Source organism: Dicentrarchus labrax, unplaced genomic scaffold (assembly GCF_905237075.1).
Source record: "Dicentrarchus labrax unplaced genomic scaffold, dlabrax2021, whole genome shotgun sequence".
NCBI classification, from domain to species: domain Eukaryota; kingdom Metazoa; phylum Chordata; class Actinopteri; family Moronidae; genus Dicentrarchus; species Dicentrarchus labrax.
This window is the reverse complement of record NW_026136714.1, coordinates 22,848,853-22,866,592: the sequence shown is the minus strand read 5'-3', so window position 1 is coordinate 22,866,592 and position 17,740 is coordinate 22,848,853. Positions and strand designations below refer to the sequence as shown.

The window sequence follows — 17,740 nt, the reverse complement described above, 5'->3', positions numbered from 1 at the left end:
GGCCTCAATTTCTTCAACTGTATTTTCAGCAACCCATACCTTTTTAAACCTGCAGTAAAAAATGTATTTACAGTTTTTTCTGCCACTTGAGGGCAGCATAAACATGTTGTGAATACAAATTCAGACATATCATCACCATTAAAGCTGATATGGCGAACTTGTTAAACAGTTGCTTACATTACCATTCACCTGGAGTCCAACATTCACTCTGTTTTTGGTCTTTACCATTTCCTGAGGAAATAATAACAATAAAGGAACACATCTCTTTAGCTGCTCAATACTGTCTCAATTACTTCCTCATTCACTTTCAAGTGCCAAATCATAACAAAGCAGAGTTGTCATGTAATTATTTTGACACAAATACACAATGGTATACTGCATATAGGCTACTTATGTTGTGAATAAACAATGCAGACTGGTCATGCATTCCAATCTGGTGTTCGTGTAATTGCACCTGTCCTGACAGGGGTCAAATTCCTGCACCTGGAATCAAAGCCACCTTCAGATTTGTTCCTTGTCATTTGTGCCTTTTGTTTACACTACTATGTCAGCTACTATGGCAAAGCAGCTAATTTGCCCTCCAAGGTTGTTATTCCACCTCTCCTCCTCCCCCTCTCTCTGGCAGTTTGGGCAGTATCCTCTGTGAGAGCTGGCCCTCATTACTCTCTGCTGAGTCTTTTGGCCTTAAGGCTGCAGTCTCTTGTCCTCCATTCCCCAGTCCCAGTCTCCCTGTCATGCTGTGGGCTCCAGTCCCAGTCTCCCTGTCATGCTGTGGGCTCCAGCCTTATCTCCCTGGTCCACAAAGCTCCTGTGGATGTGTGCTGCTATCCACTCGCAGCACGTTGTTCCCAATCATCTCCTTCCCACGTCGGTGAAGGCAGAACATTGTGCCAACTTGTCCCCACAATTAGGACAGAACGACTGTATGTGGTACAAAGCCACTGGGATTTTGAGAGGTCAGAGTGAACAGCAGTTCTATACATACAGCAGCTAATGGTGTTATATTTATTTTAATTAGCTTCAATAAGACCGGTTTATCTGATTGACATGTTAAATACAAATTGATCATAACAATAAAAAACTAAACTTAAATGTCAATATTCTAAGCAGCCTTTTTCAAAACAGATCTTGTCTGCTTTCTCTGTACGGATCAGCTGATATGTAGACCCTGAATGCAGTGAACTATGGCACATTCAATGCCCTTACAGAAAGCAGCTGAATGTGATATCTTTTCAGATAATGACAAATGTAACGAAATACACGAGTACAAAGACATGCCTTAGTGCTCGAGGTTGTATACAAATAAATGGAAAACAGAGAAAATCAATTTCTTGCTGCAGATGAAGACTGAACCTCATTGTGACAGCAGTGAAAAGCTTGCAGCTAAGTCATATTTGTGATAAACACAGTGTCACAAATTTAATATGGACACATACAGTAAATAGATAAATAAATTCTCTCACAAGTTAATCTGCATTTTGCTAGGTCATTTCCGATTTGGCATTCAGCCCCCTCGATCCAATTTAAAGAGAATGTCTAGTGTCAGAGAGAAGGGGAATTTATTCCGAGCCAATAAAAAACAGGCGCTTGGCGAAAATCACCATCGGCAAGTCATTAAAAGTGGGAGAGGAGCTGGGTGTGTGGAAATGGCTCATCGGCTCCCCGGGTGCTACTCACAACAAGAGACCTGGACACGTAGACCAAGGCCCTGATGAATTGAGCCATAAAGGTGATTGGCTCAAATGAAAGTCTGCGCCTCTGAGGCGAAAACACATCCGTTTGATTTGAATACATCACCGTGCTGAAAAGGACGGCATGCTCAACCTGGAAGAAAATGATACAGAGAGATTTGCACAGTGGCTCAGCGTGAATTCCAACATCAAACCTGGCTGGCAAGTGAGACAAACCAAGCCTGTGGGATACATAAGCCTTCATTACCGCGCTGCTACTGGTTGTCAGGTTACGGATGCAAGGCCTCGGGTGCAATGTGTGATTTTGGAGCAGCGGCTGCCTGCTAATTACCAACCTAGGCAACACGCAGCCATTAAAAACGCAACCCCGAGTGTCTGCTGAGCTAATTTGTCTAATTACATCTTTGTAACTTATGAAAAGACCTAACATTACCCTGAAGGCTTGCTTTCGGAGTGGGAGCTGCGTAGATGGTAAATGAAAACTTTGCTGTCTTACTACAGCCATACAAGTGCCTCGATGGCTGCAAGGCACTGGGAGTATAGGAAAGATTGTGAGGGGGAGGTGGCGGAACCCCTGTTGGGTGATGCTGTAACTATTTCTATATCCCCGAGATTCCTATCCCATGGGACAGCCACCCACATCCTGCCGACAAGCCTCTTGTTTATTTTTCTCATCATTAATGTGGCATTTTTTCAGAATTTATCAGCAAAACCAATATTTGGTGCCAGTTATGAGATACGTAGGCTCCCAGTCAGTGTAATAGATTGTGACTGAACCGTCACAGCGATGAGGGCCTATGGCAGCTCTGCTAACAAGCATCTCTAATGGGAGGAGGAAAGGGGAGTTGGGCCGACCCTTCCTGACATGTGTCAATTTACTGAAATTTGAAAGCCTTAAACAAAAAAATAAATAAATAAAATGTTCCAATTATAGTCAATGTAAAATGTGAATATGTTTCCGAATTGAGTGCTGTGTCTGGTAACAATTTTCATTCAAAGCATCTTGTCCACATCTCACATATGTTGTCGAGCAAGTCAAATCACTGTGTTAGTTAATAACTTAGACACTCCATCACCTCAGATTGAATGACAGTGACGAAATGGAGCACATTATATCAGAGATGATCAGAGATAAAGCGAATAATCATGGCAGACTAAGTCGGAAAAAGAACAAACTTCCTTCCTTCTTCCTCTTCTTAACAACAAAAACGTCTGGTTAACTGCGATAGCATCTCTGAGTTTCAGCAGAGCAGCTCCCAGGAGCCGTGCAACTTGCCCATTTTGGGGCCAGATCTCCTGCCTACGTGGGGCCAGGCTCATCTTTCGGCCCCTGGAGTACCCGCTCCTCTCCCCAGTCCCACATGGCAGACCTCTGTAGGGCCCAGTGCTAGTGATCCGCGACCATGCAGTGAAATGGAGTATGCAGCTGTCAAGGTGGCATATATAGTGGTTTCAATTATTAACCATGGCAGAAAAAATTCAATTTGTGTATATGTGTGTTTGCCTAAAAAGACTTGGTTATAGTTAAGATAAGATTGAAAAAGTGTCGACCTGGTTTTCTCTGAACGTATCCGAGAGGGAAAAAGGTGTAATCATGCTTGAATCTCTGTCTCAAATTTGCAATCAGAAGATAAAGCAATGCCAGTGTGGTTTGCAATGCGACGGTTTTGACTCAACCCACTCATTTGTGGATAGCGTGGTGCACTCGGGGCCAGCCGGAGATGTGTCAACTGAAACCTAGACACGACCTCAGAGATCTGATGAGGCCCACTATCACTTCTAGTTTTTACTCACCTTGCCTCATCTCTTTCTCACTGCCTCTCTTTTTTTCTAATCAGGTGAGATTTTATCAGGCCCCCTCTGTCAGTAACCGCTATCGGTTGTGAAATTTCAGAAGGCAAAGCGTGTGGGAACCACAGTATCAGTTGTGCTCATCTCACCCAGCACCTTTACAGACGCGCGGGCGGTTTCTGAAAAGGCGAGAAAAGCTTCACAAAGAGCATATCGGAGGCCGGTTTAACACAAACTGACAGTGGAAATATTTCATACAATGTTCAACCTCTTCTCTCTGTTTCCTCCCTCTATCCAGTGCTTGTTTTCTTTGTGTAAAACCTCTGCCAGACTGTACTGGCTCGTTGCAAGATTGATTTACAACGTCGAAAAATAACATTTGGGAAGAGGCCTCCATTTGCATGCATCTGCTGAGCAGATATGGAGAAGAAATTTGAGATGTGATAGTTGGCTGGCTTAGAAATCCCTATCAATCAGACCATTCTTAACCATGAATACAAACACCTGAAGGACAAAAAATGTTGCTGAATGATGGCCTCTCCCTGTGGGCCCACATTATGTGCAGTACAGCACCATTCAGTTCAAGTGTATTCTTCCAGAAGCTAAACTGACGCTCCGAATTCAATATCACCATCAAAGTTAATTCTTTGCACTTACAACTGAGCTGGCTTATTGAGTTTCAGGGTTCCGATAAATACAGCACGAGCTCCCAGCACGGATGCACGCTAACACGAAGTAATCCCCTGGGTGCTACTGAGATGCACTCTCTCAGTGAGCAGAAAGGTAATCCATTTGAGAAGTGTGGTTGTGATCAAAAACTTTGAATCTCAGCATGAGCTAGTAAAATGTGGGTGGGAAAGGAATGAGAGAAACTTATTCACTTGTTCAACTGCACTCACTTTCTTTTGTAAAAGTGTCAAAGATCAAAAAAATCTTGTCCTGTGCAGTTGGAAGACAAATGAGTCATGCAGATTGCAACAAAACCCGCTGCCTTCCACTGCATCAGTCACTTTCAAGATCATTGAGTATTACATATAACCAAGAAAACAGTGTTCAGGTTACAGCAACAACAGGATGTTAGGAATGACTTACGGTTCTAACTAACCATTTGCATTTAAAATAATAAGTACATTTAGAACTAACATTTAAACCATCAAACCAAAACTTAGTTGCTATTTTGTCATCAGATTGAAGTTGAATTAGATTTTTTTTGTTAAGTCTCTCATTTTTCATTAACTGAACTATCTCTTGGGCATTTTATGCCAGTATTAGATAGAGAGGGCAGAAACGAGGGAGAAAAAGAGACGCGACATTGTTCCCCATTCACACTTGAACTGAGTTGGTGTTGTAACCCCAAAGCCACAGGGGTGCCACTAGCCCTGATAACTTTGATTGTAAAGGTTGACTGATTGCTTCAAAGCCCTGGAACAGTAAAGATGTTTGGTTTCCTCATTCAAATGATTTCAAGGTAAGGGATGGTGTGCGATTGGACTTGGGCTTAGACTTTCAAGTACTAATTTCTAATAGGTGATCTGTTCTTGTCCTCCTGATCCCTCGAGGTGCTGCCAACTCTTTTCTTTCCTCCTTGCAAATGCATTAACATAGCTAGCAGTGCGGGGGCGTCTGTGGCTCCATCAGTAATGTCATGGGCACTTTAACATGATGAAGCACGCCGTGGCCCCGCTGGCATGAATAATTCACATTACCACGCAACCAGAGAGAGAGACAGAGAGAGAGAGAGACAGAGAGAGAGAGGGAAAGAGAGAGAGCGGAATTGACTTTGCAACAATGAATTGTGGGAACAGATGTGTGATTTTTAAGGCGCACGGGCCTCTGTTTTGGGTGAGCGAGCAATTTTAATTCAATTTGATATTTCTCTTTTAAAGTGAGGCGAGACCTTGAGCTAGGCCGCAGAAAATGAATAAGGGGGGATCAGAAGAGGGAGCCATGGTTATGGGGTGGGAAGGGAGAGGGGTGGAGGTCCTCCTCACCATCCATCACAGTGGCACTTCAATGATTGTCAAATAAGTAGCCCTGTCCAAACCCATCTTTTATCATTATGTATGAATGAATCTATCTGGGGATCACATCATCCAGCACATGGGAGGGCTCCATCTCATATACATGATAGGGAGACGATATGGAAATGGGATACATGATAGCAGAATGGCTTGGATGGGGAGATGGATTCACATCACTGGCTGGGAGAATGGACCACTATTTGATCTGAGCAGTCTGTCTATTCTGTCAGTCTTGGAAATAGAAAACGTACAAGCTACTGCTCCCATTACAATAGGCACAGTCTCTGTGAACTTAATGCAACACATTATTTCTTGTCTACTAATACCTACAGAATAGCTCCTCAAGTGGCACAGACAAAACTCCCTCTCTGCAAAACATGTTCCATTAAAAATCTTGGAAATACTTAACATAATATTTTCCATGCTTCCGATGCTTTGAGGTTTAGGCAGTCTAACACATAGTACCTCTAGGCCCTTGGCTCCAAAGCTGACGTGAGAACTTTAATGTAAATAATTCAGCAAAGGTGGGTGAGAACTCGTGGCACTGGATTAAGGAGGCTGTGCTTGCAAAAGCTGCTCTCAATCCATTTCCAAATTGTCACGGGGCCTTCTAAGAGGCAAAACAAACCCACCTTAATCTCTGCTAATCATACTTAAGCATGAATGTTTCATGTGGAAATGCCTGGTTACAATTTAGAGGCTTTTCCCTCATTCCTGGGGTAACCCTGTTAAAATCCAGAAATCCTTTTGGCCACAACAAAGACGAAATGTGATGTAGAGACATCAGATGCGGTACAGTGCACACAGCATGTAAGTAGGAGGAAGCAGAATCCCACATTACAGACACCATGTTTGTTGACTACATGAAACACTGCAGATAATGAATTCAGGCTGCCAAATTTCAAGATGTGCCAAAAGATAAAGCTGTTATAAACAAGGAAAAAAACAACGACAACATCAGTGATTGGCTGTGATTAACATCAGCCTTCTTACTTGTGTCCCAGAAATTCAAATTACAAGCCTGATGTAGGCAATGCCAGGGACCAACCTAATATTATTATTATTCGAGACGGAGCGTAACCCAACGGCGGGATGATTACATTTGACTTGCAATGATTTTCCCCCCTGCATGAGAAAACAACAGCTTGGAAAAACTAATAGACGTATTCCCCAAAGTAGCTTTGTTGCTCCTGCCTTGCTTTAAATAAATCTCATCACCGCAGTGAAAAATGTTTTGATTTCTCCTGCATTTAGAAAGCGGAGATAAAAGTCCAACCCATCTGTCCCTCAACTTTGCGGGGTGCAGTGCAGTGGAGAGAAGGATTTATCACACGCAGCACAGTAAAGTGCATCTGCATCCGCCACACTGCTCCCACTCGCATCATTATCCTCATCGCCTATCACTTCCCCAGCTGAGCCCCCTTTTGGAAACAGGGGCTGACACATCGACGGCGGGTAAACACCTTTAAAAGGATCTGACGCCCCGTAATGGAAGAAAAAACACTTGCGTATTGTTCAGGACCCTTGGCACAGTGCTGGGCTTATGCAGGAGTAAGCCATTGTCTGGTGTCACCTAATTGGATCAAGTTTGTGTGGAGAACAGATGTGTATGGCTGGCTGGGGTAAACACTGGACCAGAAGATGCCAGGGCTGAAATTGCTTTGAAAATAGTTTCTACCTACATAGAACGAGTGAGAATAGCAGAGAAAAATACAGTATAAAGGAACATTTGTGGTTCAGTCTGCAAAGTAATAAACACTTTCCCTTTGGCGTTGATTCAAAAAGGTCCCAATTTTCTTTTGTTCATCCAAGGGCCCAGCAATGCGTCTGTGTGATAGGGAATGCATGGTACACGGAGATTCAGAACGAGGCTGAGGCAGTTAGCATGGCAGTGGCATAAGTGATGATCCTTGGCAAAGGACAAATTATACCTTGGAAACCGAGTATTGCTGATCTAATTAAGAGCTGGCCAAAGGTGTCATCAAGGTCTGACAGATTTCAGCCCTGAGTCTCTTCTGCTTGCAAGCGAGCTGCCGCAAAAGGGAGAAACCTTGGCATAAACAAAGTGAGATGAAGAGAGACACAGAGAGACAAGGAAGCACTATTTCCAATCAAGCATCTGCCTCCTCTCCGACACAGCTCGATTTAACCTTGAAGAGTAATGAGATCTGACTTGCTTAAATGTTAGCATTCTTAAATCATCAGGAAGTGCCTCCAAGGAGCCGATAATCACTGTGCCAAATTGCTGCGCTCGCTAATTTCATTTCTCCCTAGCATTTGCTTGCAGTTAGTGTCGATTATTCAAGAACAGGCATTTAATGCTGCCAGGTCCCAGGGGTGTTACATTAAAATGTAATAACTTGCAACATAAATGAAAACAAAAACCATTACTTTCCTTCCCCCACAAATTTCCTTCCTCCTCCCTTTTCCTCCACCACCTCTCTCCCTTCCTCCCTCCTCAATCTCTCTCCACTCCCTCCCTCCATGGTGGGAGTTCGAATCTAATTCTCAGCCCATCTGGCAGGCGTAATGAAGGCGGGCCGGGCTTGTGGTGCCCTGCTGCCATGGCTCGGTGGAGCAGGAGGCTAGCTGGCAGATTGGGCCGGGATGAGTGGAGGGGAGTCGGGGAACCTGCTGAGTGAGTAAGCCGGCCCAGTTAATCTCCCATGTGCCCCGGTGTGATCGGGGCCAAGGCCAACCACACACTGAGGGCACAGTGGATGGGGTCTGGAGTGTGGATTGTCGTGGGCAGAAGACTGGTGGGTGAGTCTAGCATTCATTTACATTTCCTGGCATTTAGCTGACGCTTCTACCCAGAATGACTTTCAGCGAGTGAACAGTAAAATAACCTTCATTTTGAAGACTGCCAAAAACAAAAACCTTCACCAGTCAGTGAGAGGATAAGCCACAGCTAAGCCAAGATATCTACAACACAAACTGGGCCTGTAGTGTGTTCAAGGGATTTTTTGTATTGTAAATCATCCCGGCAGCCATAAAATGAATCTAATGAAACAACTGCACATGAATGCGACACTGAAAATACTGAATATATGCATATTCCTTATTAACACTGATTTCTGTGATGGTAGAGTGTAAACCATATATTCACAAATAGAGTACAGGTCCAACTCTGGCAAACATATGTCAAGAGATACAGATAGTCAAAGAGGTAGATTCAACCCCAACAGGTGCAGCCTCAGAGGAAACAAAAGACAAATAATGTCTTAGCACCATCTGGCACAGACAGGAGTGCATAAGGATTTACATATGGTCAAACATAGCAAATAACACATGTGAGACAGGGCTGCGCAACACATTTAAAGGTATTCTAGATTAACACAAAGATGTATATCTTTATGTTGATCTAAAGAACATTCATTTAGTTTTTTACTTAAATCTTATTTAATATACAACTCGTTTCTTTCTTCTTTACAGTAGATGGAATTTGCAGTGGCATAAAAACACTGCTGTACTGTCTAAAATATGTTCTATTTCCACTGTGTCTCCAAGGACTGCTGAAACCTATTGCTGCAAGCCAGAAACAGCGACTGGGACAGTGCCACTGGTAGACACTGGAGGGCCCATGCAATTATGATTAAGCTCCTTTATCTAAACACAAACTCCTCTCCAATCGCTGCGATCTGCCTTCCGTGTGTGAAGGCACGTAGGGGGGAAGTGGCAAGGCGGCCTCACCATGGTGAGAGACCTGCAGTTGCAAACACCAGCCTGTGTGTGCATATCAGTGTGTGTATGTGTACAGGCATTTACCAATATGCTTTACCAAGCCAAACTTCTGTGACCTTAGGAACCCATTTGTTTTGCAGAAGTCAACATCTTAATGTTAGTTAATACCATTACAGGAAACCTGGTGCCTCTGTTTGCTCAAAAGGCAAAACCACAGCGTAGGCAGGGTAACACAGAGGCTCTCAGTGTCAGCAAGGCACGGGAGAGAGAGAGAGAGAGAGAGAGAACAAAAATCAGATAGGTGAACATAAAAAAAACTAATCTACAACAATACAGCAGGAAGCTAGACTGACAAAAACAGCAGGTTTCCCTAAGCTGTGCTCTGGCCTCTGGAGAAACCACAACACTGTCATTAACAGTTACTCTCCTCATAAACACACCAGCATCAGCTGGAGGTATAATTGCCCCTGCTTCTCCTGTAATCTTATACCTTACCTGCTGTTACTGTCAGACACCTTCTCCGCTGAGAGAGACAGAGAGACAGCGAGAGAGAGAGAGGCATGTGGGGAGGAGAGGGGTGCATATGTGTTTGTGGTGAAGTTGGAAGCAGGGTAGGTGTTGCTTGTGTACTGTCAGAGACAAGGTAAGGGGAAGTAAAACGAGGGGTGTAGAGAGAGAAAGAAAAAGGAGAAAACACATGCCAGAAAATCAAATGAGTGTATGTTGCTCACTGAAATCCCAGGAGCAAGACTCAGGGGCTCTGATGGAGGGAAATCGTGTTCTTTTCGCTGAGTGATTAGAAGACGAGTGGCAGAACATGACCTACTTAGTATAACTTTTTTGTACAGGTTTTTGGAAAAGGTACTCATGCGGGTAGAGTCAGATAGTTGGGTGGGGGCTATAACCCTAATAGATTCATAGAAACATTAAAGATAGCAGGAATAATTGCCAGGGGGTGTTTGTGAATATGGAATAAAGTCTCTTCATCTCATGACCTCTCAAATTCAAACAAGGGCTTGCAGTCATCCTGTGTGATCTGGCTTTGCAGCCAAAAAGCACAGATGGATGCGTTTGATCCTACAGATACGCAAGGTTAAAATGCAAAACAAAATATGAATTAAACATCATCTGACACCGTCTAAAGGCTACAAGAGGAGATTTTAGTACCTTTAAAATTAGCCCAGAACGTGTGGTGGGAGGTGTGTATGTTGAGAGAGCCGGAAATGAGAAGATAAAAAAAGGATGAGAAACCTGCTTTCTCAAAATGTGAAAAAGGCAAAGCGTCGTTTCATTTCTCTGCCCTATTACAATCCCATACTGGAAATCCACTGAGGCCATGAAAAAGGAACACTTTAGCTTTGCTGTAGAAATGGGCCTGCCTCTGGCTCCTCTTAATTTCAGGCTTTGTTTGTGCTGCGTCGGGGAGCTCTTGTGGGTTTGCGGGAGACCCGCAGGCCTTTTGTCTCATCAGTAGAGGTGGTTTCTGCTTGGCGCCTGAAGCGATCTGTTGGCGTACGCCTTTTGTTCTACCTCTCCATGTGAGATTTGGTCACAGGTCGCAGATTACAGGCGACACAGCCATCACAGGTACACCGCTGTTTGTTTCCCCTACAACAACTGTTAGCGCTCAACAGAGAGGCGGCCACTGAATCCCCATATCAGGCAGAGAAAGTACGGTGTGTTATGAAGAAGAAAGAGTGAAGAGCAACCAAGACGTGTTGAGAAATGAAAAGTCTTGCAAAATAAGCTCCTTTTTTTCATTAGGTTCTGCCCAAACTAAAATGGCTTCCTCTGGATTCCTTGGGGGACACTGGTAATGCTGCAATGCCTGCTTCTTTAAATGACACAGACTAATATTACACTTGTGGCGCTGAATTAATAAGCTGCAGCATGATAAATCTCTATGATTTATTATGTTCCCTCCAGTGTATAATCAAGTTGAATGAGAGCAGGAGAGAGAGTCAGACAGAGGGAGATTGGAAGAGACAGAGACATAGCTGGGTCTGAATTGAGACACAATAGATGAGGCCCTTCCTCTGCACAGCTGAATGGACAGGCTTACATAGCTTTGAATGTGAAGTGTGAAACAGTCAGCCACCGAAATCAGTGGGTGTTGTGTTTAGCAGAAGGAAAGCGATTAAAATACCAAAAAGTTCAATGTGCAGCGCGCCGTGAAATATGACATATGGAACTGCCAAAACAGAACTAGCAGACGTTCTTTCCCCCCAAAACGGTCTACATCTTTTGGAAGCATGAATTCCCCATAAGGGAGGTTTATGAGAATATGACACCTCTATGAAAGTCTCATCCCACAATCCACAGGAGGCTTTCTCTCCCTCCTGCATGCTTCTGGTGGGCTGCCATCATATTCATTCCCTGTTCCTAGATAGATGTTTGTAATTGGAGCTCTAATTTATGATCGGGCCTTGGTGCAGGATAATGATATGGAGCATTGTAATTTGCTGATGCAAATTGTACGTTATAATGGGGAGCCATAAAAGCCCCAGCAACATCTCGGAGACTTGCCAAACACCCTGAGCGTTCATTACAGCCCTCATTAAAACATCCACGTCGGCATTGGGAGCTCTTACAAATGGAAGGAGCATGTAATTGCTGCTTGATTGTGGTATATGTAACATATGATAAAGTGGAATTACCACTTTATTTGTCTACAGTGTCCGTGAAACTTAATGGGGAGAAAGCCTGCAGTAAACAAATCCTCAGAGCATTATTTGATTGTTACATTATAGGGCTATTTGTTTAAAGTGGGGCAAATGTGAGTTAGGGGACAGTGCATCCAGGACAAACTAAGAGTGATGATTATCAAGGCTGGGCTAAGGGGGATAAAACTAATGCTTTTACCCACGAGAGGCTGTGTTTCATTTGGACTAAGTCCAACATGGGTGATAGCATAGAGCTTCATCTGGGAATACATTAACTGGATTTAATATAAGAAAAGATCGCTATTGTTCTTTTTCATTACCAGGCACCAAAGTCATCACCATACATTTGCTTTAAGGGTTGTGGAACTAGATTGAAAAAGGTTAGAATGAACCACTGAAGTCACCTCTAATGAAAAAATATTTTGTACTAATGCCAATTTGGGCCTTTGGAGTATAGCTCCCATCCCTTTCCATCGTTGATCTCAATTCAGTCCTAACAAACGCGGTATGTGGAATGCAGTGAAGCTGAACGTCCCACCTTTTAAGCAGCCTTAAGAGCAAAGCCAAGTGGCAAAAGCAATTAAGAGTTCATTTAGAACAAGTGAACTATGCTGGGACTGGTTTTTCTGAGGCCTGGTCAACACTAATTCACAATGTCGCCTTTTTATTCAAATGACCTCTCCCAGAGTCCCCTTTGTGTTGGTGCCGTTCTAATGCACCTCCATTAGAACAAAACCTGAGCTGCATTGCTGAAAATGAAGTTTCCCTCCTCAACTCTGAATGATAGCAGGCCTCTACCACCAGAGCTGTGTGTGCTCAGCCACTGGAAAAGGATTTTCAACCGTGCCATTCAGCCGGGGCCCCAGAACCCTGCAGCCTTTATCTGCAGAACCGTTGATTGATGTGTTGTGGGCCCTGCTGTGGTTAACAGCAATTTTTATCTGTTGCTAGCGGCAACAGCCCAGGTCCCTGGTGCGCAAAGAGCAGCAGGGCCCAAGATCTGAAGCCGGACCGCACACAGGGATAAACAAATAGGTTTTTCAAGGCGGACAGCCCTCATAGAGAGGCCCCTGACAGGCAGCGCCCCACCCCAAGGCCAGGACAATGTCAGGGCCCCTGCCCACTCCTGCTGGGCTCTTGGTTTCCTTCACTAATTTTCACCATGTGCAGAGCCGGTGGTATGGAGACACCTGCACACCCCACTGAAAAGTAAGCAGAACACAAGAGACAGAGAGAGGCAGACAGAGTGATAGACAGCGAGAGAGTCGCAGATATGCGAACAAAGAGGCGGTTTCATATAGTACACAGAAGAGGAGGAAGCCAAGGCTTTCTGTTAAAACTCTATGTGACGACCAGAAGAAAAGATCTTCTGCAAAAATTATTCTTAGAATAAGATATAATTTACACTCAATTTCCTTTCAATCGCTGTGTTTAGCATTTAATCCAGTGAATCTGTGTCGTTTTGTTAAATAAGGCGTGAAGCTTTTAATGGCTTCTATTATAATTAAGTGACATAATCCTTGTATTCGATAAAGATCTTGTAAAAAGCCTCGTCACTCAGACAGGGAAGTATATTCGCCACAATGTGGAGGTCATGAATGCCAAATCAATTTAAACAAGGCTGTTTAAGAATGCACAAATGACTCTGAGACTGCTCTGTTTAGTGTAGACTCATTTAGCGTTAAATATGATTATGACAACCCGAGCAGGCAAATGAAGAATGGGTGTGTCTAAGAGCTCCGAGCACTCTCGCTCAACCCAAACACTTCGGCTAAGGTTTTACTCTCTGACATTGCAGAGATAAACCCTCCCAAAACAGACTAGTCAGATTATACTGTCACAGACAAAGCTCTATGCTTTTATCGTGCGTGAAAACATGAGCCTTAGCTTGGCCTTGGGGTGGTTTTAAAAGATGGGGGGTGGGAGACTGAAGCTCAATCACTTCATCTGAAAGGAAAGGGAGGTGTGTCTTTTTCGCTTAGCTAAAACGTCTCCTCCTCTATACAGTATATCGAGCCCAGGGGTAGGGACAGGATGGGCAGATAGTTGCAGTCAGATTCTTTGACATTTTCCCCTGTCTCTTGCAGTCCGTATCTCCCAGGCACAGAGGGGGATGTTGGGTTCTTTATCAAGGAGCCCCTCAGAGAGGATGATAAATCGCCAGAGCCCAGGCCCATCTCCAGTGGAACAACAAGCAGGTAGCAGCGCAGGAAACAAGGCACAGATATTGTCTCCCAAACATAGCAGAGGCTATAATGAAGCCTGCACAAAGCAGACAGGAGAGAGTCGGCCTGATAAACAATTCCATTTCCAGTCTTCCACAGAGAGCGAGATAGCGAGTCTCAGTCCTGCTGCTACATATCGCTGCTGGACTCAGCGGTCCAGAGATTAGCCCTCAAACCTGAATGGAGGATGGAGGGTGGATGTGGGGGGCAGGTGGTGGGAAGTGATTTCACGTCTAGTGATGTCATCACCTGGATAAACACATCATGTTTAGATGATTCAGGAACTTAAGGTAGCTTGCTGTTAACCCTACAAAGAAAAATCAGTTTGCTGAACCGAGGATATTGGTATGGAATTACAATCTAACACTTAAAATAAAAAAATGTACAAGGTATATTATTATTATTAACTTAACTTTTTTTTGTGTGTTTTTTGTGTACTTCTATATTGTTTATTTATATACTAGTTGCATTAGTATGTTGTGTTGGATGTTGTCATATCTGTCCTGCAATATAAATTCACTAAGCCAAGTTCCTAACAATGTTTGTTGTAGTGGCAATAAAGTTAATTCAATCAGAACAGTAAGTCACTGCTTACAACATCTGGTATGAACGTATCATTTCATGGTGGTTCAGGGATTCATAATATATTTACTGTGGAATCAATCACCATTTTACCAATAGAGTTTTCTAATGGATGACTGACTATAAACTGAATACATTTTATGCTTTGTTGTTTTTTCAAAAATAATTTTGCTTTTTATTTGTCAGCCCGTAGAGAGAGACAGGAAAAGTGGGGACACTTAACATGCTGGGAATCGAACCATGGACATGGGTAGTATGCGTCTAGGATATAACAAACATCAAGACTAGCAGGAAAAATCTTTTAAATTTAAATATATAGAAAATTAATATTTATTTAATTAAAACAAATATTTGCACCAGCCAGCAGAAAATATATGTCACTTACACCATAGTGTTTGCAATCCAATAGATACACATTGGAAGCACTATACATAGTTGAAAATTTGGATTCAACTAGCATTCAGTTAACAGCTTTAATAAATAATAATAAAAGAAAGAGAATGAGATGACACAAAGTCTAATAGACTGATGAGTAGACATGCTATGTTTCTGCAGAATATGTGCAGTTTATGTACTGTATATGCAGCATTTCTGTGTGCAACAACACAGATAAATAAAACCAGCAGACAATGCATTCTATATGTGACAGCCAAATTGTTTTAACACAGTATAAAGGTATCTGCTGTGTCCAAAACACTCTGGGGGTGCCAATTTCCCCTTTTCATGAGTCTGGCAGTAAAGCCCAGAAACTACCTTTACATTCTTGTGTAAACCATTCAAATGAGGCCATTTAAGCCTGGCAGGCAACATAAGAAGAGAGGCATATGGAAGCATAAACAAGAAGAGGCGTTATCTCCCATAGAAGCAGAAAACAAACAGTCAGTAGAGATTGCCTTTTTTTACCTCTTAGTGCCTTGTGACAGATAACCAGCCCCCATTCACCAGCTAGATATTTTGAGTGTTTGTGGTGAGGCAGAGCAGTAGATGGCGATTACTGCCAAGGGCCAAACAGCAGACAGTCCTGTCCATGCTATTGGTGGCTGGTGGCGCTGCCTACGCCTCTGTGCCCGCCGTGTTGACCCTCCCACACCCCCTCACAAACAGCCCTCCACCCACATAGCCTCTCTCTTCCTCAAGTCATAATGCTCTATCCAGCCCCTAGCCTTCTCCTCGTCCTACTCCTCCTCCCATACCCACTCAGCCTCTGCCTGCCAGTTCCCTGGAGCCCCCCGACCCCACACCCCCGAAACCATCATACTGTAAAGCCTGAAGCACTTACAGATAAGGAGACCCCAGAAATCAAGCGGGCCCGGCAGCACAGCAGATTGAGAGTCAGAGCTCAGCACCCAGGAGGTGCCCAGAGGCTACAAACGCTGCAGATAGCACCATTGGATAGCCAGAGAGGGGAGTCAGACAACGTAAAACTTCCTGCCCTCGTTACTGGACTTTCCTTTGCTTGAACAATACCCCTGCCCCCACACTACCACCACGAGCCCCCTCCACCTCCATTTCTGCCCTCTCTCTCTGAATCCTCCTCCTTCCAGATAAAGAGAAGGCCTCGTTCCCTGCCGACTCAAACTGACAGCTCGAGCCAAAGGGCTCCACAAGCTTTTTCGGAAGGTCTTGTTTGTTTTTATCCATCTGTGAGTATGCAGCCGCTGGGGAATAGGAATGTGACATGTTCTATTAAAACAAAATAAAATAAAAAAATTGCACAGAGATCAAGGTCTTTTGAAGTTAAGCTTTGTTCAGCGCTTTAACTGCAGTCCTTTGAGGCAGATTAACGATGACAAACCATTTATAGTTGTTTTGTTTGTTGGGATGATTGCTTCCAAGTTGCAATAAGAACTGCCATATGCCACTCATCAGCTAAAAGTAGCACACTTTAAAGAATGTTCCTCTTATGAGTTCCCCTTTAAGCAAAGGACATAAAGGACGACCGCTGTCTCTATTACCCAGAGACTAGACACATCATTGAAACAATGGGAGGGAAAGAGCACAAATTTACGGTTCGAAAACGCACTGGGGCAAGGCAACAGATGCTTTCAAGGGATAAAAATAGTCCTGCTCTGACAATTTGAGAGATAGTGTATGTTTGAAAGGAGTGGGTTGACAATTTCCCAGGCATTGCTAAATATTCCTCTCTGACACATTTACCTTGAACAGCACAACATGTTCTATGACAAAAACCATCTCACTCACTCCTGTTAGCGTACAGTCCTTTCCAACAAATCATATCATCATCATGACATGTTTAACTGCTATGGATCTTCCTAAGAGGTGTGAATGTACATACATTCTATGGTGGTGAGATACTGTATTTTTTACATACATATGGAAGCCTTTAAAAGGCTTTTAGGCATATTGTCATACATGTGAGCAAAAGGATCCTCCACTGACAGTCAGTGGAGGAAGACATAAAACTCTGACAGCTAAATTGCAGCACCGGCGACCGGCGCTGATCGATGCCAATAAAATGAGCCTCTTTTCGCCAAGGTAGCGCAGGACACCTTCCCGCAATTTAATCAGTCAGTCAGCCAGAATTAATGTTCCTAATATCATGATTTCTCCATTACTCTATTTAACATAATTAAAATGTCGAGCGCCGGGGCCATAAAGCGGGTCGTTGGAGATTGTAATTCTGCCGTAAAGCTATGAAGCATGAAAATGCCACTTACCGAGTAGCCACGGCCTGACAGCGAGTGAGTGGAACTCTGTAGGGAGAGAGAGGAGAACAGGGATGACCTTTAAGGAGCGTTTCACTCGCTGACACAGACATGATGAAGCAGTGCCGCTTTAATATCAATATTCACGTTAACCTTTTACCCGCCCCGCCATGTACCCCTCGCCCGCACACATCACTCTCATACACTCTGGCCTCCACCATGGGGGTAGCTGAGCGGCACTAGCTCTAAAAACAATCACTCACACCCTGCTGAGAGACTTAATTGTTATCATAGAAATACACTGTGGAAAACTTTAATTATTTGGAAAAAATATAATTAAAATGGTGCACAATAGTCATTATATGGCTATGTAAATGCATTTCAAGCACAGTGTGAATTGTGCATTCTTTATTTTTT

At 43.6% G+C, this 17,740-nt stretch overlaps 1 protein-coding gene across 13 annotated transcripts in view; it reads right to left on the bottom strand.

Moving 5' to 3' along the window:
• fbrsl1 (fibrosin-like 1) overlaps nt 1-17,740 on the bottom strand; it is a 274,086-nt gene that overhangs the window by 131,673 nt on the left and 124,673 nt on the right. For 10 of the 13 annotated variants that reach the window (XM_051423597.1, XM_051423587.1, XM_051423588.1 and 7 more), the window contains exon 4: nt 17,336-17,371. The exons of the other annotated variants lie outside the window; for them this stretch is intronic. In XM_051423597.1, coding sequence (XP_051279557.1) covers nt 17,336-17,371 — 36 coding nt within the window. The remainder of the gene's footprint in view (nt 1-17,335; nt 17,372-17,740) is intronic. 13 annotated transcript variants of the gene reach the window in all.